We start from the raw sequence: 25,813 nt of genomic DNA, 5'->3' as shown, positions 1-25,813 counted from the left end.
ATCTCGTACATGACTTTAGTCATGAATTAGTCATGAATGAGTATAAACCAAAATATGGATTCATGTGCATAAGATACCATGGTGGTCTCAAATTAAAGGATCAGTTGCACAACTCCCACTAAGAGAATCATCTTTTGACATGTAAGTAAGACTCCATAAGATATTCTCTTGGCAGATCAATTCAGTAAACTCATTTTTTCTAATGAGCACCCAGATCCTTGTTGCCCAGAGATGGTCACACAAGAGGGGGGTGAATTGGGTATTTTAAAATTTTTGTCTAATTAAACTATACACACAAGTGTAGGTGCAAGAATGAAAATAAAGCGGTAAGCACAATCAATCGCAAACACAGAGGTTTATAGTGGTTCGGAGCCTCCACTGCTCCTACATCCACTCCCCAAACTCCTTTGGGAATTTTCCACTATAATCGGCGATTACAGTCCGTTAGTTTTTCGAGTGAACTACCCAACTCGTTGTTTTAGCCCGGGCTAACAACGAACCCTACAATCTCCCAATTTAAACTAGGCTTGGGACGCCTAACCCTTGTTCCAAGTCCCTTAACTGGAACAAGCACAGTGTTCAAGTGTTTTACAAGAATTTAAAAGCTTCTATGAAAGCAAATAAAACGATGAAGAACAACAAAACCGGAAGAACCCTCTTTGCCGTTGAAAGCGTAGATGATGGTGGTTCTTCCAATGTGGATTATGTCGGCTTGAATGCGAGCTTTGATTGCCGAGTGGGAGTGAGTAGATGAGCACGAAATCAGATGAAGAAGACTTGAATGCACTTGATTTCTCCTCTTGAAAGTACCAACTCCCTTGAGACTCTTTCTCTTTCTTCTCTCTTGAATGCTCTTGTGTTTTGTTGGTGAGAAGTGTTTGTTATGCACTTAAAAGCTCCTTTTTATACTTCTACAGGCAATAGATCCGTTAGACACAAAAATATAGCCGTTAGAATTTCAAACAAACCTGCAAAAATGTGTCAGTCACATCCCAGGCATTCCGGAAACGTCTCCGCTTGAACGAGAGACGTCTCGGCTGTATAAAAAATCTTTTGACAATGTTGGAGTCGACTCGGCACTTTCTGGGGACGACTCCGATGAAGAACAGCTCGATTTCTTGTTTTTCTATTTTTCTGAGAGAGTCGGCTCGCATGCCTCGGGGGACGTCTCGGGATTTTTGCGCTTTATGCGTGGGGACGACTCCGCGACGTCGGAGACGGCTCCGACGTTTTCTCAACGAAAAAGCAGGTTCTCTGGAATCCCTGAGAGAGTCGGCTCCGCGTCCTTCGGAGACGACTCGCGCGCATCCCTTGAAATCGGCCTTTCTGCCGTCTCTGAGAGAGTCGACTCTGAAAAGCCGGGAGTCGACTCCGACCCTGCAAGACGCCTCGGCAGGTGCTGGGGACGTCTCCAGACGTCCCAGCTTCTTCTTTGCATGCCAGAGACGTCTCTGGAACAAACCGGAGACGTCTCGGCTGCCCCTGATCCGTTTTCTTCATCTCAAAAATCTTCAATAAATCCACCGAAAAATATGGGAACATGCCTTGACAATCCTTAACAATATTCTTAGTTAAACACCTGAAATGCTCAAGTAAATCGTTAATATAACGGGAATTATACTCTAGTATTTTGTATTCATCAAAATTCATTAGGAGGTCAACAATCTCCCCCTTTTTGATGATGACAAAACACTGAGTATATGCAAAATTTAAAATTAAACATATACACAATATTTGATCAGATGTACAAGTATTGTGTTTTGGTTAGAGCTAGATACAGTATGCATAAATCACTATAGTCAACTGTCAGTTCTATCCTTATGCATAAGCATTGATCTTAGTAGCTCTTTGAGCAATTTTGGCATATCATCTATCACTTTTAGATTTGAATCAAGTTAAAGTGTAAATCGATGAAATATTGATGGTAAAGACAATCAAAAGCCAAATACTTTTGACTCCCCCTTTCTTTTCCAGAAGGACAATTGTCTTTAAGTCAATATTCTTTAATTTTATCTTTTCATTTTGCATTTTGCATTCCAATTTCATACTACTCCCCCTTTTTGTCATCAACAATGAAGGGGACAAATTTGGCCTATTCCCCCAAAACACGATGCCTATTTGAATGGTTCTACTTCCTTTTTCAGATTTGCATATTAGAATTCAGCATTCATATTAACATGAAACATTCAATGATTTGGGAAGGTGAATTTTACTCCCCCTTTGTTTTGGAATTCATTTCAGACCATTTAAACTTAATTATTACAAGTTGTGCTCCCCCTGTTTCATATGCATTGTCAAGTTGGCAAAATAGTGAAATGGTTGCACATTGTCAATTTTGAACATTCAAGGTATATTATAAGATTTCCATGGCACATCACAATATTAGAAACATACTCCAAGATTCAAAAAGAAGGGATATGGCATTCATATAGTATTACAACATTTGATGCCCTTACAAGGATTGATTGCAAACACAAAAGAAAGAGTTTCATATAAGCCTAGGGCTTTACAAAAAGATGAACCCTAGATGTCCACAAAATGTGTCTCACCGGCGAGCACGCTCAATAGCCGCAGCAGCAGCCTCCACAAACCTATTTATTGCATCCATTAAACTTCTAAAGTTATCTCCCTGAGACTGATTGAGTGCTGTCACTAATGCTTCAATTTCATGGGTTGCCCTATCAATCCTCCCTCTAAGCTGGGCAGCCACACTGCCCAAATTGCCTTTAGGGCTCGTCAGCTTTTGAAGACTATCCGATATGATCTTCAATTCAGCTTGTATCTCACATGATCTTCTAGTTTGGTTTGATGCCACACAAACCAATTCTGACCCTATAGCTTCCATTTGAGTTCTGATCTCTTTCAACTCTTCTAAGAGTGCTTCATGTGAAGTGCAGATGGGAGCTATCTCAACAGAAACCACTGATCTCATTTCTTCCCTTATTTGTGTTGGGAACCAGCCCATGCCGCTGATATTTCAAAAAAATTCAGATGGCAGCGGAATCGGCATAAGCGGGATCGACGTTCATCGCATGAACGTTGTTTCATGAACCGTTCGTAGTTAGATAAGAATTAAAACTTTTAAATACATTAGAAGATCAGATCTTCACCTTGTGCGGGTAGATGATCACCGCAAACTGAAGTTCGTGGTCTAGGATGAAGGTTCGCTTGAAGCCGTTCAAGTGTCCGGCCTCTACGGGTATCCACACGAAGCAGTGATCCGATCAAAGCTCTCTTGTCTTCCCGGGGTGCTAGCTCCCTTGCAAAGACTTCTTTTGATGGCTGATCTCCTCTCTTTCAATCAACCCTTGATTGTGCTTGAGAGGAGGAAGAGGAAGAAGGAACTCAAGGAAGAAGAACACAGCTTCTGCAGCCTTCTTTCTTTTCCCTGCGTTGGAAGAAGGATTGGAGGAAGAGGAGGCGGACAAGGCTCTCTTCTTTTCTCCTTCTTGTTGGCGGCTGAACCAAGGAAAGGGAGAGGGTGGCGGCAGCAAGGAGAGGAGGATTCAAGCTTAGGGCGTAGCCCCTTCTTTCACCTCCTTTTATAGCATCCAGGGCTCCTACAACTTAGGAGCCCTAGACTACTTTCCTAGGAGGGGGCGCCGGCCCCTCTCTCTTCTCCCTTCTCCACATGGAAAGGGGGGGGGCATATTCCCCTCCTCATGGTAAACCTAATCCACATTAAGTAGGGTTTGAAATGCCCTAATGTGGTCAAGCCCTAATCCAATTAGGCTTAGCTCAAGGGTGAACCAATTAGGATCCAATCTAGGTAAGTCCTAATCCAATTAGAACTTAAATCAATTTTGACTCAATTGAACTCTTCAATCCTAATCCAATTAGGAGTCTTATTGATTCATTAGATTAATAATTAATTGTGACTTAAGAAATCCTAATCCAAATTAGGACATATTTAATTTTAGTCCTAATCCAATTAGGACTCTATTTGAATCCAAAGTCCTAATCCGATTAGGACTCTAGGAATCCTACTCCAAGTAGGAATCCAATTTTGATTCAAAACTCCTAATCTCATTAGGATTGCAGGAATCCTATTCCAAGTAGGAATCCCAGTCCTACTCCAACTAGGATTCTCAGTCCTAATCCAATTAGGACTCTAGGAATCCTACTCGAAGTGGGACTCTTGTTTCAAGTCCAATTAATTAATTCCCTTTCCTTCTTCAACTTCTTATCAATCGAATTGATTACTCGTGATTCATAATCACTTTTCAACCATCGGATCGGTCAATACTTCTAGTGTGTGTGACCCCATAGATTCTATTCTGACTGGTAGTGAGATATATTGTGATCTCTATCACTATATCATTGAAAACTTCTTTCAATGGGTTGGAACGATTCCAGCTCAACTCATTAGGGTTTATCGATCATCGAGATAATCCCTGTGAGTCCCACCATCCACCAGTGACACCTAACAGCATGTAGTGGCTACCCAGCAGAATAGAATGATGAACCTCTAGGTGCAGTTAACGTGTGATACAGTCCTACTATCGTGGATCCCTACAGGACGGAGGTCATGGACAACTCGTCAAACCCCATCGTCTGTCATATGTCAAGATTTATTCGACTCGAGTTCGATAGTGGAAAACTTTTTCTCCACTTTATATTACTGCCCTGGCCAAGGTTTTAGAACTTAGTCTAACAAATCACATAGGATCACTCCTCTTCTATCAAGGTCGATAGATTCCTTGTAGGTGCATACCCTACTCCTACAGTGAACCTACTGCAGCCAATCTACACTGCATGGACCCATATGGCTAGAGACCATGTATGTGTGCAGTCAAACTACAATAACCTCACTATGAGTAGCCGAAGCACCGCAGGTCAAAGGACCAGTCACACTACTGCAACATCAAGCAAGTCACTGACGAGTGGATAGACATCCAAGTGACTTCTTGTCTTGGTCACGCTCAGTACCCTTATTCTCTAACAAGCACCTGCACTATCACTTCAGTGTCCCCACACTGTGGACTCAAGTCTCGTCCATCCAGAAGGAAAGTGATCTGTGCACTGATCGGATCGATCACCGTCCTCATGATGATCCATTGATCAGGAGCATTTAGAAATTAATCACCAATGATACATGGCTCAAATTCTCAACTCTTGAGAATATGTATCATCATCTTATTAATTTCTTGGACGATTCATAGACACATAAATAATATGAATGAAAAGATGCCTTTTATTTATCCAATAATAAATAGTCAAGTACAAAATTATGTCCCTAGAATTAACAATGTGTCAGCCAGATTGGCTTCTAGGGCATACATCTAACAATTGTTGGCACACCATGGATGCTAGGGTGTGCATCTGCTCATCTGACAAGAGAGTCGATCCACAGACTGGAGGAGGAGGCATGGAAGTGGATGGTCCAGCAGAGCTGGAAGGTACATCAGGAAAAGGAAAGCTCTCCATATGATCAGTAAAGGGTATAGGGCTATGTGGAGGAGAGAGGTGGACAGGCTCCTGATGATGGATCTCAGGCTCCACAGTTTGGGATTTTCTTTTACAAACCTTAACCCAAGACCCGTCTTTCTTGTGAAATTCCATCCTATGTAGTGTGCTCTCGTTATAGAAGTCAGTGTTTCTCAAGGGTTTTTCTGGCTCATTTTCAGGGATAGGAACCTTAAAATGCTTGAAAAGTAGGATAAAGACCATCCCATAAGGTATGCTGAATCTGGAGTATCTATGACAAATTGAGATGTAGTTCAACATGAGCCTAGAAAGATTTAGGGGAATACCTAACAGAATGTGGTGCGTAATGGCCAAATTTCGCTCCGAAACAAAGTCGAAGCGACCGGTTTTTGGGAACAAGACCCTGTTGATTATGCTCAAAGCAATCTCATTTCAGCATTGAGGTCTTGGGACTTAACTATGTCAAGAGGACCGCAGTTCTCTCTACCTAGAATTAGGTTTAAGGCAATTTCCCTTTGGGGATGTAAGGTCGGAGCCTCACCGTACTTAGGTATTTGCAATAGACTAGATAAAATATCCTCATTGACTTCTACCATTGTGCCTCGGACATACCCGATGTACCCCGAGCTCTCTAAAGCCAAATTACTAAAAATTTCTCTCATTAGACCAGGATAGGTAGGGATGTTTAGGGAACATAGGTGTTCCCAACCTTGGGCACGGAGTCTCTCTCCAATAGAGAACCCCTCACTCGCTAAGAACTGAAAGTCTATGTGCCTACCTGTTGTTACTGTGCGATTCGCACAGGAGGGAGTCACGGTTGGCGGAGCAACCGGAGGAGATGGCGCGGAGCGCTCTTCCCTCCGTTCCTCGTCGTTCGCCACCCTAGGACGCTTCCCACCACTACGCCTAGCTTTCTTAGGTGCCATTGATCGGAAATCTAGGAAAATGGGCAGTGATTTTGGTTCGATTTGTGGTGGAGAGAAGATGGATGCTAGGGTTTAGGGTTTCAATGGGGACGATGGAAAGCAGCTCGGGACGGCTCGAGCTGTTTCGGCCCTATATTAAAAAAAAACATTCATTCTATCCCCGGGACGTCTCCACGACTAATGCGAGACGTCTCGCCGGGGGGACGTCTCTGCGATTTGCCAGAGACGTCTCCGGCACCAAAAAAAAAAAAAATTTCAGAACGTTTCCAATCTTTTCCCAATTCGTTTTATTCAACCTCAATGATCAGTTTAATTTCTTTTGGCGAATATAAAGTGTCCTTGCTTGTGATCCTTCCCCTTAATGATGCATCCTATAAAAGCTTGACAATGATTTTTGAATTATCAATATTGAAATGAGGAATGTTTGACCAAATTTCGAATGCCTATGGAATAGGCTCTGAAAATACCTCTATGAAGAGTCCAAGGGGGATAACTATCCTCCGGAAAGTCAAACAATTCGTCATCTAATTTGATAGATTCATATTTTCACCCATTAGGCACTAGGTTTGCTATATGTGACCTTGAAGTGTATTAATAGTTTGAGTAATATTCATATGTATCTCTAGAGCATACAAAGCATTGCATATGTTTGAGGAGTTAAATCATTTAAGTTATAGTATTGAAGTCAAATCATGCTTGCATTATAAGTTCAATCTACTTGCTAGGATCATACAAGCACAAGGCATTCCTTAAAAAATTGAACCTATCTTTACAAAGGGGCTTTGTAAAGATATCGGCCAATTGATTTTTAGTGCATACATACTCAATCAATACATCATTTTTCAACACATGATCTCTTATAAAGTGATGCCTAATCTCTATGTGTTTTGATTTAGAGTGTTGGACAGAATTTTTTGTTAAATTGATTGCACTTGTATTATCACATCTAATTGGAATATTGTTCATTTTGATACCAAAATCTTCAAGTTGTTGCTTAATCCAAAGAACTTGGGCACAACAGCTTCCGGCTGCAATATACTCAGCCTCAGCTGTGGACAAGGCAACCGAATTCTGTTTCTTGCTAAACCAAGAAACCAAATTAGCACCCAAGAATTGACAGGTACCACTTGTGCTTTTTCTGTCGAGTTTGCACCCGGCAAAATCAGCATCGGAATAAGCAATTAAATTTAAATCAGATTGTTTAGAATACCATAAACCTGCATTAGATGTCCCTACTAGGTATTTGAATATTCTTTTAACAGCTTGTAAGTGTGATTCCTTAGGACATGCTTGGTATCTAGCACACATGCAAACAATGAATAATATGTCTGGTCTACTAGCAGTAAGGTAAAGTAAAGACCCTATCATACCTCTGTACAATTTGCAGTCTACACATTTACCCTTTTCATCTTTGTCAAGTTTGCAACTTGAGCCCATGGGTGTGCTGATTTCCTTTGCATCCTTCATCTTGAACTTCTCCAACATTTTCTTGATGTATTTGGACTGACTGATGAAGATGCCTTCCTCTGATTGTTTTATTTGTAGCCCAAGGAAGAAGTTGAGCTCACCCATTATGCTCATTTCGAATTCTCCCTGCATAAGCTTAGCAAACTCTTGACAAAGACTATCATTAGTAGCACCAAAAATTATATCATCCACATAAATTTGCACAAGCAATAAGTCATTTCCTTTTCTTTTAATGAAGAGTATTTTGTCTACATTTCCTCTTTTAAACTCATTTTCAATTAGAAAATTACTTAATCTTTCATACCACGCCCTAGGGGCTTGCTTAAGTCCATATAACGCTTTATGCAATTTAAAAACATAATCTGGATGCAAGTGGTTTTCAAAACCTGGAGATTGTTCTACATAAACTTCCTCCATTATGTAACCATTTAAAAATGCACTTTTTACATCCATTTGATAGAGTTTGAAATCCATGAAGCATGCATATGCCAAAAGTAGTCTAATAGCCTCTAACCTGGCAATAGGAGCAAAAGTTTCATCAAAATCTATGCCTTCCTCCTAATTGTAGCCTTTGGCTACCAACCTAGCTTTGTTTCTTATTACTATTCCATCTTCATCTAGTTTATTTCTATATACCCACTTGGTGCCTATAATTGAAACATTAGGGGGTCTTTTCATTAGAGTCTAAACTTGATTTCTTTCAAATTGGTTTAATTCCTCTTGCATAGCATTTATCCAATTTTCATCTTTTTCGGCTTCTTCTAGTGATTTAGGCTCTATCTGTGAAACGAATGCAAGATAATTACTAGTGTTTCTTAAAGAGGATCTTGTCCTTACCCCTTGTGAAGGGTCACCAAGGATTAGATCCCTTGGATGACCATGTGCATACCTCCATTCCCTCGGAAGATCTTGATTTCTTGCTGGGGGTTGATCTTCTTCATCTTGCTGAATTGTATCTTCTTTGATTTCATCCTCATGTTGTTTGTCTTGTATGGAGAACTCCTTCATTCTGTCTTCAAGTATACCTGCATCACTATCTTCTTCTTTTCTAGAAGAGTCTCCATTAGCTTCATCAAAAACAACATGAATGGATTCTTCAACAACAAGAGTTCTCTTGTTGAAGACCCTGTATGCTCTACTAGATGAGGAATAACCTAAAAAGATCCCCTCATCTGATTTAGCACTAAACTTACTTAGATTGTCCTTTCCATTGTTTAAAATAAAGCAGCGACAACCGAAAACATGAAAATAACTTATATTGGGCTTCTTATTTTTCAACAACTCATAGGGTGTTTTCTTTAAGATAGATCTAACTAAAGCACGGTTTAAGATGTGGCAGGCAGTATTGATTGCTTCAGCCCAAAAATACTTCGGTAGATCCGATTCGCACAACATGGTGCGAGCCATATCTGCTAGTGTGCGATTCTTCCTTTCTACCACCCCATTTTGTTGGGGTGTCCTAGGGGCAGAAAAATTGTGATTGATACCGTTTTCTTCACAAAACTTTTCAAAATGCTGATTTTCAAACTCGGTACCATGATCACTCCTAATTGCTTTTAGTTTAAGGTTAAGTTCATTTGAAATCCTATTATGAAACTTGATAAAAGCGGAAAAGGACTCATCTTTGTGGGCAAGAAATGAAACCCATGTAAAACGTTAAAAGTCATCAACAATTACAAGACCAAACTTTTTACCCCCTAGACTAGCAGTTCTAGTGGGTCCAAATAAATCCATGTGAATTAGCTCTAAGGGTTTTGATGTTGAGACTATGTTCTTAGGTTTGAAAGAGTTTCTTGTTTGTTTCCCTAGTTGACATGCAGCACAAATTTTGTTCTTTTCAAAATCTATTTTTGGTAGTCCTTTAACTAGATCTTTTGTAATCAATTTAGAAATTAAATCCATGCTAGCATGTCCTAACCTACGATGCCATAACCAGCTAGTCTCATTGACCTTGGCATCCATGGCTACAAGACATTGGCCATCTTTCATGGTGAGATCATCAAGATCTACCATGTAAATATTTCCAAGCCTATGTCCCATAAGTATGATCTCATTGTCAATTGGACTACTAATTATGCATAGGGAAGATTCAAATGACACTTTAAAGCCCTTGTCACAGAATTGACTTATACTTAATAAGTTATGTTTTAATCCATTAACTAACAATACATTGTCAATAAATGAGGAGGGTGATATGGAGATTTTACCAACGCCAATGATTTGACCTTTAGCATTGTCTCCAAATGTGACTACTCCTCCTTCTTTTGATTTCAAGGTGACGAAGAGGCTCTTGTCACTGGTCATATGCCTTGAGCAACCGCTATCAAGATACCACATTCTCTTTTTGCTCCCGGCTGCAAGGCATAGCTGCAAAATAATCATGTGAAGCTCTTAGGTACCCAAGTTTTCTTGGGTCCTTCTTGGTTAGTGTAGTTGGTTCCCTTAGGAACCCACATTTTGGTTGTGTTTTTACCCTTTATAAATGTGTTCTTATTAGTTTGAATCTTTCTTTGAATGCAAGAATAAGCTTTATGTCCACTTTTCTCACAATAAAAGCATGTAGGTTTTTCAGTTTTGACATCTTTTGCTTTTACAAAAAAGTTCTTTAGATATTTTTGTTGTTTGCTAGTTTTGTATCCTAATCCAGCTTTGTTAAAAACAGCTTTTTGATTGGATAGAATAAGATTTAATTTTTCTGAGCTATGTGTAAATTTCTGCACAATTGGTTTATACTTGTGTAGCTCATTCTTAAGGTCCAAATTTTCTTTAGCTAATTCTTCCTTATCATTTTTAAGAGATTCGACATTTTGTGCAAGTGAAGTATTACTATTGAGTAGGAATTTGACTCTTAGATTTAATTCCTTAATGAGTGTTTTTGCCGTTTCATACTCAATGCTAAGTTCTGAAATTTTGTCCTTTAGGTCAATAATGCTATCATTTTCATAGCTCTCCTTTTCCATCAATAGGTTTTTAATGTCATCCTTCAGTTTTTGATTGGAGGCCTTTAGTTCTTTATTTTTTACTCCTAACATACTACAATCATTCATGAGTTCTTGGAAAGCTTCATATAATTCTTCTAAAGTAAAATCTGTAGTTGAGCTTTGACATACCTCATCGTCGTCGAATGCCATGAAACACAAGTTGGCGGTCTCTTCCTTCTCTTCCTCGGAGGAGGATGTGTCACTATCATCCCAAGTCGCTTTCAACGCCTTCTTCTTCTTCTTTCCATAGTGCTTCTTCTGTTGAGGGCATTCGGAGCGGATGTGTCCCGGTCTCTTGCAATCATAACATATGATTGGGTCTCTTTCTTTTTCTTTTTCCTTTTCCCAATCATTTCTCCCTCCAAACTTCTTTCTTGGGAAGGCCTTCTTTCTTCTTATGAATTTTTTGAACTTCCTTACTATTAAGCCCAAGTCTTCATCTTCACTTTCTTCTTTACTTTCACTGCTTTCTTCTTCACAATTACTTGAAGTGGCCTTGAGGGCGATTGTCTTCTTCTTTGGCACATCTTCTTCATGTTGCTTCATTGTGAGCTCATGCGTCATCAATGAGCCCAATAGTTCTTCAAGTGCCAAGGTGTTGAGGTCTTTGGCTTCTACAATCGCCGTGACCTTCGCTTTCCAAATTTTTGGCAAGGACCTGAGAATTTTCCTCACAAGTTCTGAATTAGTGTAAGATTTACCCAAATTCTTTAGACCATTAATTATATCAGTGAAGCGTGTGAACATGCATGAAATAGTTTCGTTGGGTTCCATCTTAAATAATTCATATTTGTGAACTAGAATGTTCATTTTAGACTCCTTGACTTGATTAGTACCCTCGTGGGTAACTTCAAGCCTATCCCATATTTTCTTGGCGGAACTACAGGTGGAGACTCTATTAAACTCATTTACATCTACAGCACAAAACAATGTATTCATGGCTCTAGCATTGAGTTGAACCATCTTACTATCATTCTCATCCCAATCCTCCTCAGGTTTGGGAACCTGAATGCCATTAACTGTGTGAGATGGTTCGTGTGGTCCTTTGATTATAACCCTCCACAAGGCATAATCTTGTGCTTGAACAAAAATTCTCATTCTAGTTTTCCAATAGGAATAATTTGTCCCATTGAAAAGTGGAGGTCTATTGGTTGCCTGCCCCTCAGCAGGAACATTGTTGAAGGGTGTTGCCATCTTGATCTTTGGCAAAGACGGTTAGGTCTTCAGGAATACACAGAGCACCCGCTCTGATACCACTTGTTGCCCAGAGATGGTCACCCAAGAGGGGGGTGAATTGGGTGTTTTAAAATTTTTGTCTAATTAAACTATACACACAAGTGTAGGTGCAAGAATGAAAATAAAGCGGTAAGCACAATCAATCGCAAACACAGAGGTTTATAGTGGTTCGGAGCCTCCACTGCTCCTACATCCACTCTCCAAACTCCTTTGGAAATTTTTCACTATAATCGGCGATTACAGTCCGGTAGTTTTTCGAGTGAACTACCCAACTCGTTGTTTTAGCCCGGGCTAACAACGAACCCTACAATCCTCCAATTTAAACTAGGCTTGGGACGCCTAACCCTTGTTCCAAGTCCCTTGATTGGAACAAGCACAGTGTTCAAGTGTTTTACAAGAATTTAAAAGCTTCTATGAAAGCAAATAAAACGATGAAGAACAACAAAACCGGAAGAACCCTCTTTGCCGTTGAAAGCGTAGATGATGGTGGTTCTTCCGATGTGGATTACGTCGGCTTGAATGCGAGCTTTGATTGCTGAGTGGGAGTGAGTAGATGAGCACGAAATCAGATGAAGAAGACTTGAATGCACTTGATTTCTCCTCTTGAAAGCACCAACTCCCTTGAGACTCTTTCTCTTTCTTCTCTCTTGAATGCTCTTGTGTTTTGTTGGTGAGAAGTGTTTATTATGCACTTAAAAGCTCCTTTTTATACTTCTACAGGCAATAGATCCGTTAGACACAAAAATATAGCCGTTAGAATTTCAAACAAACCTGCAACAATGTGTCAGTCGCGTCCCAGGCATTCCGGAGACGTCTCCGCTTGAACGAGAGACGTCTCGGCTGTATAAAAAATCTTTTGACAATGTTGGAGTCGACTCGGCGCTTTCTGGGGACGACTCCGATGAAGAACAGCTCGATTTCTTGTTTTTCTGTTTTTCTGAGAGAGTCGGCTTGCATGCCTCGGGGGACGTCTCGGGATTTTTGCGCTTTATGCGTGGGGACGACTCCGCGACGTCGGAGACGGCTCCGACATTTTCTCAACGAAAAAGCAGGTTCTCTGGAATCCCTGAGAGAGTCGGCTCCGCGTCCTTCGGAGACGACTCGCGCGCATCCCTTGAAATTGGCCTTTCTGCCGTCTCTGAGAGAGTCGACTCTGGAAAGCCGGGAGTCGACTCCGACCCTGCGAGACGCCTCGGCAGGTGCTGGGGACGTCTCCAGACATCCCAGCTTCTTCTCTGCGTGCCAGAGACGTCTCTGGAACAAACCGGAGACGTCTCGGCTGCCCCTGATCCGTTTTCTTCATCTCAAAAATCTTCAATAAATCCACCGAAAAATATGAGAACATGCCTTGACAATCCTTAACAATATTCTTAGTTAAATACTTGAAATGCTCAAGTAAATCGTTAATATAACGGAAATTATACTCTAGTATTTTGTATTCATCAAAATTCATTAGGAGGTCAACAATCCTTGTATTAGTGTCTCCACATAAGTGATTGTGAGATCAATCACTCTCTCCATCGAGCATACAAAAGATGTGCCAGTCTTTCTGGTAACATTGATCCCCGACTCAATATACCAACAATTAGAAATATTTTAGATTAGAATTTTTAGATTTTAGGTCTCACTTGCATGATCTCATCATAGCCCTAAAATCATTATCCTAATCTATAGGGTTCATCATAAATATAAGATGCAGCATATGATGAAACATAATTCCTTTTTCATTTACAATAAAATGTCATGTATATGAGCTAAAAATCAAAAGAATTTCTATTGCAATACAAATTGTGATTGGATTATAGGGCATTATTCTTTCATAGGCTACCTTTTAAAGAGAGCCAAGCAAGATCTTCTTGGCCGCTATAGTTGATATATTCAAATCTCACAAGCATGATTTGTACTCCATCTTTCACTGATTTGAGTTATGCAGTTACCTTTTTTGATGATTTTTCTCGATACACTTGGGTTTATTTTGCTAGAAAAAAGTCAGAAGTGTTTGATAAATTTTACCTATTTAAAAGTTTGGTTGAAAATCTTTTTAAATTAGAAATTGGCTTATTAAGAACCGATAGTCGTGGAGAATATATTTCAAAGAAATTCTCTAACTATCTGATTAGTTACGACATTCGTAGATAGTTTACTTACCTAGGTATTCCTCAACAGAATGGTATGGCAGAAAAGAAGAATAGACATCTATTTGAGACTATCCTCAGTATGATTCAAACAAAGGATGTGAAGCATAAATTTTGGATAGAATGCATGCAGACAATAGTTTAAATTCTCAATTTGACACCCTTGAGAAGTATTAAGATATGATTGCCCGTGAAAAATTGTTTGGAAAGCATCCTAATATTTGTCATCTTCGTGTGCTTGGATGTGTTTGCTTTGTGCATAATTATGATGCATTCTTTAATAGGCGAGATAAAAAGTCTATTAGGTGTTTGTTTCTTGGCTATGATGAGGCTAAAAAAGGATTTTGGACATATTGTTTTCAATGAGGTCCCTTCTTGGTGATCCTCTAATGAATCCTATTTCCCAATTGGTAAGTTTAAATCAATTTCAAATGAGTATCGAGTATCGAGTATCGAGTATCTCAGAAGGATTTTGTTTTCATAAAAATTGGTAAACGTCTTCCCCTTCTTTAGCTTCATCTTCTTCAGCTCAATAGCCAGAGTCTTCTTCACCTTTGCCTACTTCAGGTACTCATAAAAGTTCATGCAATCTGGAGTACATGCCTCAAAGTCCAAGAAAAATGAACATATTGTTAAAGAAAAAGAAAACATAAAGTTACTTGAAGATGAACCTGAAGCTCCCGAGGATCCATCACCATTGTAGAGAAGTAATTGAAAAAGAAAAGCAATTGACAAGTATGGATTATTCTTATATTGCTTATTGTTATGCTTCTACTATTGTTGATCAGCTAGAACTCACTTCATATGATGAGGCTAAAGGCATTGGTGTTTGAGAGGATTCCATGAAAGAAGATATTTTAGCTTTTAAGAAGAATGAGACTTGGGATTGGTTCCTTTACTAGTGGTGTTTCTTCTATTCCTTATAAGTAGGTTTAAAAGGTAAGAAAGAAAAGTGATGACTCTATTGAATGCTACAAGGCTAGGCTTGTAGCAAGAGGATTTTCACAAAAGTATAAAGTTTATTTGATGAGACCTTCAACCCGATGCAAAATTAACTACTGTCAGAGCACTTTTTTCTTAGCAGCTAGCAAAGATTGGTCATTGCGGTAGATGGATGTCAAGAATGCTTTTTACAGATCCTTGGCGGCCTCATCTTCACATAGTTTTATAGATCCTGAGGTATATTATTAAGTCTATTGATTATGGTATTTTATATACTAATAATTCCTCAGTCAAATTAGTCACATAGTTTTATAGATCCTGAGGTATATTATTAAGTCTATTGATTATGGTATTTTATATACTAATAATTCCTCAGTCAAATTAGTAGGTTTTACAGATGCAGACTATGCTGGTGATATAGACATACGTAGGTCTACCACTCGTTAATCTTTTAGCTTCAGATCTGGTATTATATTTTGGTGCAGTAAGAGACAACCTACTATTGTGTTGTCTTCTACAGAGGCAAAGTATTGTTCGGCTGCGATTGCAGTTCAGGAGTCAACTTGACTCACAAGATTTCATGGTGATTCAGGTTAGGACATTGACTATATTGTTCCTTTTTATTGTGATAATGAGAGTGCAATCTGATTAGCTAGGAATCCGATGTTTCATGCAAGGACAAAGTACATTGAAATTTATTATCACTTTATTAGAGAGAAAATTGTAGATGAAGTGGTTGTTTTGCTACCGATTTCTATAAAGGACCAACTAGTGGATATCTTCATGAAAGGATTGGTGGTCGAGAGGTTTGAAGATTTGTTCAACAAGCTCAGCATTGTGGGGAGTGTTGAGAATCATTGCTTGTCCTACTTATGCTAAAATTTTATTCCTAGCTTTATTTTACTTAGTTATTCCTTCTAGAATAGTATCTTTATCCTTTAATGGTCATCGAGCCTTATCTTTTAGTGGGTGTTGATTTTTGAATTTAGGTAGAAATCAAACATTCCACTCATATGATGCTCTATTTAAAGGGACCTTTGTTGTCTTCTTTAGTGTCGCGTGAGAAAGACAAAGAGTAAGAGTTGTTTTTCTTAGCGAGGCATGAGATAGAGCCTTTTTGTGTGCCTCAATTTTTTAATAAAAGATATTTTCTCTCTCCTATTTTTTTCTACGTCTCTTTTATATTTTTTGCTTTGTGTTTGTTTTGAATCTTGGGCCAATATGGTCAATTTACTCTGCATATAGGGGTGCAAATGGGTTGGGTCGGGTCGGGTCGGGTCGGGTAATGAGTGACCCCGATCCAACCTAGTTTCTTGTTTGGATCCTAATTTTAAATTCAGACCCAATCCAATAGAAGATCGGGTTCAGTCGGGTTCACCGCTACAATTTTTAACCCAACGGGTCATTTGGGTTGGGTCGGGTCCATGTATAACTTGGCCCCAACCCAAAAAATTTGGGCGGGTCCGGTTCGAGTCAACACATCTATGGTTTCAAAACTTGTTTGCATCATCGCGGGCTACGGCCCCTGGCCTAAATGTTTTTATAAATTTGGATTTGATAAGGTCAAGGCAGGTCGTAGAATTGAAAATCTAAAATTATCCAAATTTCAAATGGGTCAGGTTAGATCGGCTCGGGTCTGAATTCAGTAAATCCAGACCCGACCCAAAAAATGAAACAGATCTAATTTTAGGACGACCTAGTCCCATGGGTCTTCCAAAATAGATCAGGTCGGATCTAAGTGAGTCGGGTTGGATCGGGTCATGGGTGTGCCATTCTACACCTTGTTGACCGCGCGGAGGAAAAGAAGATAGGAGGATGAGATCCACCCCTCATGAGCTGTCACCGACGAGCAAGGAACGTAGACTTTCAACCCTCCTTCCTTGTCGGGTTAAGTGAAAAAATAGGAAAGAGAGGGCGGTATCCAACCCCCATCGGAAGGAGCTACTTGTTTGGCTGCCAGAAATGGGAGAATCAGTGGAGAAAAGGAAGGAAAGCAGAGAAGGAAACATCCTCCCCTGTTTCTGGTCATTACACATACGCTTTTTAGTATCAATTAAAAAGTTAACTTAAAAAGGGAAGCAGAGGAAAGATATCAATTAAAAAGGAAAGCTGAGGAAGGAAAGATAAATGGCATAACTTGGGGCTGGTGATTTTGTATGACATTAGCTTCTAGATATTTCCTTTGCCTCCTCCGCTTAAATTCCTAATGGTAGCTCATTGAATAGCAGAGGCAGGAGAGGCCTCTCGAAAGATTCTACTTCGGCGTGTGCTTCCAAGAATTTTAATAAATGATGGTAGTGTTACTAAGTTCCTGGTTCAAAATTCTTCAACATCACAAATACTGCATCAGATTCAGTTTTGTCCATCTAAATTCAGACCAGGAAACCGATCGAAGCTTATCCTGATTCATAATCTATTCAGTCGATCGGATTAAACTTTTCTTTGAACTGTCATGGCATGCATGCCGTTCCAATTAAATTGCAGTCCACAAACTTCTGTATGATAATGTAACAGTAGAGGGGTAAGCTTTCGAGCAGCTAGTACTGCATAAACACACTGCTCGTTTTACGCACGTGCTTGCTGGTACTTTTTAATCAAAGTGGTAGGGCCTTTTAGGACAGTGGCTTGCACTGAACTTTCTTAGATGCTCTCAACGTCTCTCCAACTCAATCAGCCGGCCCATTGGAGTTAGATTCTTGTACTCTCCTGTTTTCTTTTGTCCCCTAAGCAAAAGAATCTAATGATACGGTTCACATGCACTGGAATTGACAAGAAGACCAGCATAAATTAAATGAGCTGAATAAACTTATTCATGCAGCAAAACATGCCACACTTATTCCTGATAACATGTTTGCTCCATAGTTGCACTGCTTGCTCGATGTTCATTATTTGTTTTTTTTACCATTTGATCATCAAGTATTTTATTATTACTTCTTCATCTGTTAGTCTTGGCCATCTCATTAATACACAACAGCATGTGATATGCTTCAATTTGAAAACATCCTGGGCCATCCCTATCAATTCTACGTCGTCAAAACAGTTGTAGCTGGTGATGGCACATCTGCAGCATAGGAGGGCAGAAAAGGGGAAGGATATGAAATTTGAAATGGGCCTTGAGGGGTGAAGATTCTTCTCAAGAGAAATAGACCCCTCTCTCCGCCATTATTTAAATTATTTTCTTCTTTTACTTTTCTGCAGCATTGATTATGTGGCTAGAGAATGCAGGCAAAATGATGCTCAACTGATGGCGAATGTTCGAGAGAAGAAGGTGCTGTCTCTGTTTGCTACAGAATTTATGCCTCTCCTTGCCAAATTCAGCATCCTAATCGGAATAGAATGCTTGGGCTTGATATATGTTTTTCACCCTTTCCTCGCAAGCTCAAGTTTCGCGATCTAGAGGTTAGTTAACATATCATGAGATCATCGAATCCTCATTCGACCCGATCTTTTGTTTGTTACTGAGTACATATCTTGGTTATTAGGAGTATGGCAGTCACAATCCTTCTATTAGTAGGTGAATCAATGAGGTACTTATACTTTTCTTTTTGGAGATTTGCTCTCTTTCTACTCTGAGAGGTGTGTTGCCTTGCTTGACAATAGTAACCGACCCATCTCAGGCTTTTTCTCCTAAAGCCATCCAATAAAAGTTGAGGCAATTTTAGTTGCTATCAGGTTATCAGGTGGTAAACTATAGATGCACAGCTGTAACTTGTTTCCAAAAGCAGACTATATGTAGTATGTAAGAAAATATAAAATATATAAATAAATCTACCTCATTCTATCAATTTAAGCTTTTAGGACAAGTGGTAATTTTAACATGGTATCAGAGCAGAGGTCCTGAGTTCGAACCTTGTCTCCGTAATCTAATGCCGTACCTTGTTATACATACATGATTGTTTACATGAGACTATCAATATGCGAGTTCCGAAATGATGAAATCCAATAAAAAAATAAAAACATTTACTGAAACAAGCTTTATTCAGCACTTACTCTCACGGCCATCAAAGATCAATAAGGGCTAAGGTCTTTTTATCACGAGAGCCTATTTACATGAGAAAAATTTTATGGTGCACACACTGTAAGTTATTAGAAGAAGCCGTTCTTTCTTATTTCAAGCGTTTCTAAGTTGACAACTCTTGTGAACAAGGACTGCTTCTGTATGTCTCCCCTCCCACTCTATGAATTAGAGGCTCCACAAGGACTAGCACGCGTATTGCTAATTTAAATTTGTTTGAAAGCTGTGGAAATTTTCTTCAGGTCCTTACCAAATAATTCAGGAGGTTGCAGCCATGAGCTCAACCCATCAGTCAAAAACTGGTTCTCTTCTTTGACAGAACCATTAAAAAGTTGGCTTTGGTTTTGGAAATCCGTGGATGGAGAGATGGCGCCGTTAAGGTACTCAGACCATTTGAGGTCCTCCGGTTCCGCTCCGAGTTGGATTTGAGCTTGTTTGTTTAGTAGCAGGTCTGGCCATTGGAAGATGCTGCTGTCAAAGAGAGAATTGTTGCTCTGCAACTCAGTCCCACTGCTAGGGTTCCCGGTACTTGCACTGTTGTTGCTAGAGTTGCCGGCCTCCAAATACTGGAAACCTGGGAGAGAGTCCTCCTCTGCAATGCTAACTATGGGCTTTAAATCCATGGAGGTCGAGACGATCGGCCTGGAGCCTGATGGAACAGCAGTCGATATCATGCCGCAATTTAACTCGGAATTCATGTCGAACAGCCTCGAATTCTGATTAAACCAGAGAGGCAGATTTTGGTGCATCGATAAGTTGGGACTGTAAACTGAATTCCGAAGGGGAAAGTAGTCCATTGAATTGGAGCTCTCATGGCTTGCGGCGGCGAACTGGTCTAGAGAGAAATCTTTGGTGGATGTTACGAAATTCTTCGAGCTTGACCTCTCAGTCTGGTTCCTGTCCGCCATTGACATCGATGGAGGAGCTGGCTGAGGAACTATTGAGCTTAAATTCCCTGAGGTGGGGGCAAGAAGCTTCAGCTCGTTTGATCCGGAAGTCTTGTCGCTGATTGTGAGGACCTTATCCTCTCCGCCTTTGGTCTCAGAAAGTGGTTTGTGGGTGTTGGGATCAATGCCTCTCTGCCTTAGCTTCTTCTTGATGCAGGAGTTCCACAGGTTCTTAATCTCGTTGTCTGTCCTCCCAGGCAGCTGAGCTGCAATTTGAGACCATCTGAAGGGGAGGAAATTGAGATACATCAGCTCATATGGATTGAATTCTAAGAGATGCAATGTTGATAATTGAGGGAAGATGAGCTGAAGGACTGGTTAGTACCTGTTGCCCAAGGCCGCATGGAGTTCGATGATGAGGTTCTCCTCCTGCTGTGAAAAAGAGCCTCTCTTGAGATCAGGCCTCAGATAATTTGTCCACCTCAATCTGCAGCTCTTTCCACACCTTTGAAGACCTGGAATGTGTGATTTTATCTTAGAATTTGGAGATACTTTCATGCAGAAATGAACTCTTTTCAAAATATTATCCCACAAAAGGAAAGAGAAGTCGGTATGATTAATTAAAAGAATTGCTCTTTGCTATCTTGATTTTTTTTTCGGATGCATTCTTGTTTTAGGAGGTGATGAGGCGAAGTGGTAGACATACCTGCTAGCTTGGGCACAGAGCTCCAGCACCCATGGCCATACTTAGTGATGTGCTTGAGGAGCTTCTCATCCTCCTCCGGGGACCAGAGGCCTTTCCTTAGCTTCTGCTTGTAGCAGCAGGAGTGTCTCCCCATTTTGGGCGAGATAACCACAATGCCACCGAGGCCTTCAAATCTCCAGAGAATTTGGTATTGGATCCTTTCAGCTCGAGGGGGTAGCTTTTGTGAGTACGAGGATTGGGTGTTGGTCTCTAGGAAATGAAGTGGCAACGGAGAGGAGGAATTGAATTAGGAGGAGAAGGCCAAGCTTGGAGAGAGAGAGAGAGATGTGAAGGTGACAATCGACTGGGTGTGATTGGGTTTGAGGTTTTTTAATTTCTTTTCTCCATTTATTTCCTTCTTTTTGAGGTGGGGATAGGGGATTGAATATTGATCATCTTACAATGTAGGTCTCATCAGGCTCTGAGATAAATGTTTGCTCCTATAATGGTGGGGTATCTGCCCTCGTAAATTAATGGAGAAGCAGTAGCACGATTTGGTCCCCATGACTTGAAAGCTAAGGCAGCAAAAAAGTAACATTATTTGAAAGCTAACCTAACAAAATATAGCATGCATGGGAAAACACTGCCTTCCAAGCAATCCAATACGGAAACAACCGCAGATTTTTGGAGAAGGGCTAAAAAGTCCTCTCCTAGCAATAGACAAACATTAAATAATAAGCACCGGCCTATACAGCAGCAGTATACCTTTATCCCATTTGTGAAGGAGCGAGGCCCAAAGGAAAGTCCTAACGCCCATTCGAGTTCCTAAGATAATCACGTGTCAGAGAAAACTGGGCCCATTTTGCTTTTTCCACTGATCCCCAAATCCATGATCACGTTGGAGAGGCTCATCATTGATTGGAAAGAACGAAATACCTCCATACATCTTATAAAACGGAGGGCACCTTTCTCTGGTTTGGAAAGAGACAACTCAGACAACTGTGTCCCTTGGCGGATAACTTGGTATTTACCAATTGCAGAGGCTGGACAACCATATCATGGCTTCTCTGAAGAAACTGAAAGAAAGTACCTGGGGAGCAAGTCTGCTTGACCGAAAAATAGACTGCTTGAAGCGTCAAGCAGTTAAAAGTACGTTAACTTAGCATCAGTCTCGCGATATATGCTCTAATAACTTTTCACCCTGTACTTTTCTCTTATGAATGCATGTTTTCTTTGTGTTCTTTTTATTTTGATGAAAAGGTGGTCAGAGGCCACAAATTTTATTAAAGAATGAAAGAATTACAATACAATTAAGGTAGTGTGGAGCTAGGACAGATGGAGGAGGAAGCACAAATCAGAAACCTAGAAGAGAAGAACTTAAGCGAAGCTTCAGCAGTCGACCAGATTATGGAAGGAAATTTTACGGATTCTTCCGGCCAGCTTATGAATACATATTTTGTGACTATTCCTCTCTCTCCTCACATTACCCAGTATTTTAGCTTTGATATCTTTTCCTAAAATCTTGCAATTCAAACAAGAAAAAAAAAGAGAGGAAAATTTTCTCCTCAAGAAGAAATGTAACAGATTGTGCATTTGTTTATTGTAATTTATCAAAAAAGTACCCTATGATTCCTTATCCTATGATTAGGGTTTTAGGCTTGTTCTTGAGTTTTTAAACTTTTGGGTCATAACTTTGTGGTTAATTTTCTAAAAAACCTTCAACAGCCTCCCTCATTCCTCTTGTTACTAGGCTATCGTATTGTACAATGAATTTAGTTGGATTTTTCTTTACTTTAATTCTAGCACCGGAATCTACCAAAATCATCAAAAGGGTGCGGATGAAAGGGGTAAGGAATAAAATAATCTAAGGTCTATGCAGTGCCCTTGTAATTAATTCTATCTGTCATCAATGATTAGATATGCACCGTGCCATGATTGGGTTCATGTGACCCTAAGTAATTCTGGATTAAACAAAAGTTTGGGGGATTTTTCTGGCAACAAGAATATTTTAATGATAGATACTGACCATCTTTTCTGTGTGATTTCTATTCCATTGGGCCCTTTCTTTAGGAAAGCAATTTCCTTTGGAGCTTCTGGCACCCCCCCAGTCCTTGCTGCTTCCAGCTTAGGTGAGGGCCCCTCCAACCATCGGCTGTCCATAAACCTCGACAAAATTTTCCGTATTAAAGTCCAAGAACATGTTTATCAAAAAAAAAAAAAGGAAGAAGAAGAAAAAAAAAACAGTCCAAGAACACCAAATATTCCCTGAATAAGAAATCCCATAAATCCTACATAAACCAATCTTAAACCAGTAGAAAATGTCAAAATAGTGTATTGCATTATTAGATGTTATTTGCTGTCACGGCTTGCCCATACCTTGAAGTGCGAAGAACTCTCCATTCCACGTCGGAACAATTAATTTAAAAATCAAGCAAAATTATATACAGTCAAAACTGTCATATATTTATAAAATTATGATGATAAACTATATATGTTTAGATATTTGTAAGGCTCACTGTAGCAATCACAACCATCAATTTCACATCAGTATGAGGCTTTCGACTGGCAGATATATAACCATTGATACCGACGAAGCTAAGTGGCTAGATAGATAAGGCCCATCTATTGAAGAAATTATACTCTACAGTGCATACGGTAGAGTTGGGCAACGGGCCGTGCCGGGCCGGCCCGGCCCAGGCCCACCGGGCCTAAGGACTAAACGGGCCGTGCCTGGCACGGCCCGTCCAGCACGGAACACCAGCCCGGCCCGGCCCCAGGGCCCTCTATTGGTGGGCCGGGCCGGGCACGGCACGCCACGGGCCGTGCCAGGCACGGCTCGTAACGGGCGATAACGGGCCGTGCCAGGCACGGCCCGCAACGGCTTCAAACGGGCCGTGCCTGGCACGGCCCGTAACGGCTCCAGACGGGCCGTGCCAGGCACGGCCCGTCTGGAGAGGGGGGAGGAAAATAGCCGTTTTCAACGGCTATTTTCGTGAAAATGACCCTTTTACCCCTCCCAACAGTCCAATAACGGCTGAATTGAGGGGTATTTTGGGAAAAAAAAAATTTGGGCTTCTATAAATAGCCCATTCCTCCCTCATTCTCACCACACCAAACCTCTCATTCTCTCCTTCTCTACTGCTATTATTTCTCTCTTCTAAAGTGCTCTTCTAGCAATTTAATTTTTAGTTTGTTCAAGTGCTACACAAGAGGAGGTTCCTGTTGAGAAGAGAAGGTCGCTTCTGTTGAGAGCACAAGAGGAAGCTCGGAATCTCGGCTCTGCCTCTGCCCTCCGACCCTCTACTCAATTCCTCCTTGCGGTTAGTTTTTATTTTTTGAATTAATCATAGATATGTCATCTTTTGAGGAAAGTCAGTTTGGCATTCCTCCTGTTTCTGAGGGAGAAGAAACTAATCCCCAACCCTATGTTCCTAGTTCCTCTAGAACTGGTGAACCGAGTGAAGGTCAAACCTCTTCTCGTAAGAGGACTAGTGCTGTATGGAATGAATTTGATAGAGTTATGGTTGAGGGAGTCTGGAAAGCTAAATGTAAAAAATGTGCCAAACTTTATAGTTGTAGTAGTAGTGGGAGAACAGGGCATTTAAAAAGACATCAAGAGAGTCATAGGATGCATGATTCTCATGCTCAAACTCAAAGTACCCTTAATATACAAGGGGGATTACTTGTAGGTAATTTTGCATATAATCATGAAAATCAAAGAAAAGCACTTGTAAAATGGATAGTTAAGGATGAATTACCTTTTAGTTTATGTGAATCTTTTAATTTTGAAGAATATGTTCAATTAAACCTACAACCTGCTTACAAAAGAACTAGTAGGCGTACATTTAGAAGAGTAGCTATGACCAACTTTTTAGCAATGAAACAAAATTTAATTGAAACACTTTCTACTTTAAATGTAAAAATTTCATTAACTTCTGATATTTGGTCGGCATCTGTAGGTAGTAATTGTTTTATTGCCATTACTGCTCATTATATTGATAATGATTGGCAATTAAATAAACGTATTCTTGCTTTTCGTGCTTTTGATTTTCCACATTCTGGGCAACAAATTTCAAATATAATTTATCAAACTGCATGTTCATATAATATTAATGATAAAATTATGTCTATTACTTTTGATAATGCATCTAATAATAATTCTGCTGTTGCATTATTAAAAGACTCATTGCATCCCATATTAGATGGAAATTTACTGCATATTAGATGTGCATGTCATATCTTAAATCTTTCTGTTCAAGCTGGCATGGGCATGATTCAAGATGTGATTTCAAAAATTAGAAATGCAGTTTCTTTTATTCATGCTTCAAGATCAAGACTTCAAGAATTTAAGGAATTATGCGTAAATCATGGTAAACGTTTTAAAAAATTTAAACTTGATGTAATTACTCGTTGGAACTCCACATATAGCATGATACATGATGCATACCCATATAAGAACTTATTAAGTGCATATATTAATGATCGTGGATTAGGCTTTACATTGTCTGAAACTGATTGGAATAAAGAAAAAATATTGGAAGATTTTTTGCTTAGTTTTTATAATGCTACCAATGTTCTTTCTGGTATTTATTACCCTACTTCATGTTCATTTTTACAACAAGCATATATAATTAGTCAAAAATTTGCAGAACATAGATATGATGATGTTTTAATGCCTATTATTGACCTAATGGAATCTAAATGGAATGAGTATTGGGACAAGATATGTCCTATGCATAACTTAGCTGCTGTATTTGATCCTAGAGTTAAATTAAATGGCGTGCTAATTTTACTTGATGCATACTCTGAAAATATGAATCAAGATTCTGAATCTGCTAAAAATGAGGTAAAACAACTTCTTTATGATATTTATGCTATATATGATGAAAAAATTCGTGGATCTAGAACACAAATACAAACCTCTATTTCTCCTTCTAGTAGTTCTCGTTCGTCATCTATTTTTTCATTCATTGCACAGAGAAGACACACACATGCTTCAAGTTCCTCTTCATCTTCTTCATCTTTAAGTAGTGAACTAGAATTTTATTTACGAAATGATCTTCATTCTGCATATGATGAAAATCAAATAGAGAATCTAGATGTATTATCTTG

At 39.7% G+C, this 25,813-nt stretch overlaps 1 protein-coding gene across 1 annotated transcript; it reads right to left on the bottom strand.

The window, feature by feature from the left end:
- Positions 1–19,073: 19,073 nt before the first annotated feature.
- Positions 19,074–21,083, bottom strand: LOC103695972 (transcription factor MYB61). The gene is made up of 3 exons (XM_008777432.6): positions 20,723–21,083; positions 20,402–20,531; positions 19,074–20,299 (listed from the first exon to the last, which is right to left on the bottom strand). The coding sequence occupies exons 1-3, from the start codon at positions 20,853–20,855 to the stop codon at positions 19,336–19,338; spliced, it is 1,227 nt and encodes a 408-aa protein (XP_008775654.4). The 5' UTR covers positions 20,856–21,083; the 3' UTR covers positions 19,074–19,335.
- Positions 21,084–25,813: the final 4,730 nt, after the last annotated feature.

This window comes from Phoenix dactylifera, chromosome 14, assembly GCF_051530095.1.
Source record: "Phoenix dactylifera cultivar Ajwa chromosome 14, Ajwa_hap1_PhDact_Kaust_v1.1, whole genome shotgun sequence".
Classification (NCBI taxonomy): Eukaryota; Viridiplantae; Streptophyta; class Magnoliopsida; order Arecales; family Arecaceae; genus Phoenix; species Phoenix dactylifera.
This window is presented reverse-complemented; position numbering and strand designations above follow the sequence as displayed.

What these genes read in the sequence shown, in the direction of transcription:
- LOC103695972 (XM_008777432.6), bottom strand. Translation starts at nt 20,855, where the DNA reads ATGGGGAGACACTCCTGCTGCTACAAGCAGAAGCTAAGGAAAGGCCTC. An exon ending in CTCTGTGCCCAAGCTAGCAG is followed by an intron (nt 20,532 to 20,722) that starts GTATGTCTACCA and finishes CACACATTCCAG; the next exon opens with GTCTTCAAAGGTGTGGAAAG. An exon ending in CATGCGGCCTTGGGCAACAG is followed by an intron (nt 20,300 to 20,401) that starts GTACTAACCAGT and finishes CCTCCCCTTCAG; the next exon opens with ATGGTCTCAAATTGCAGCTC.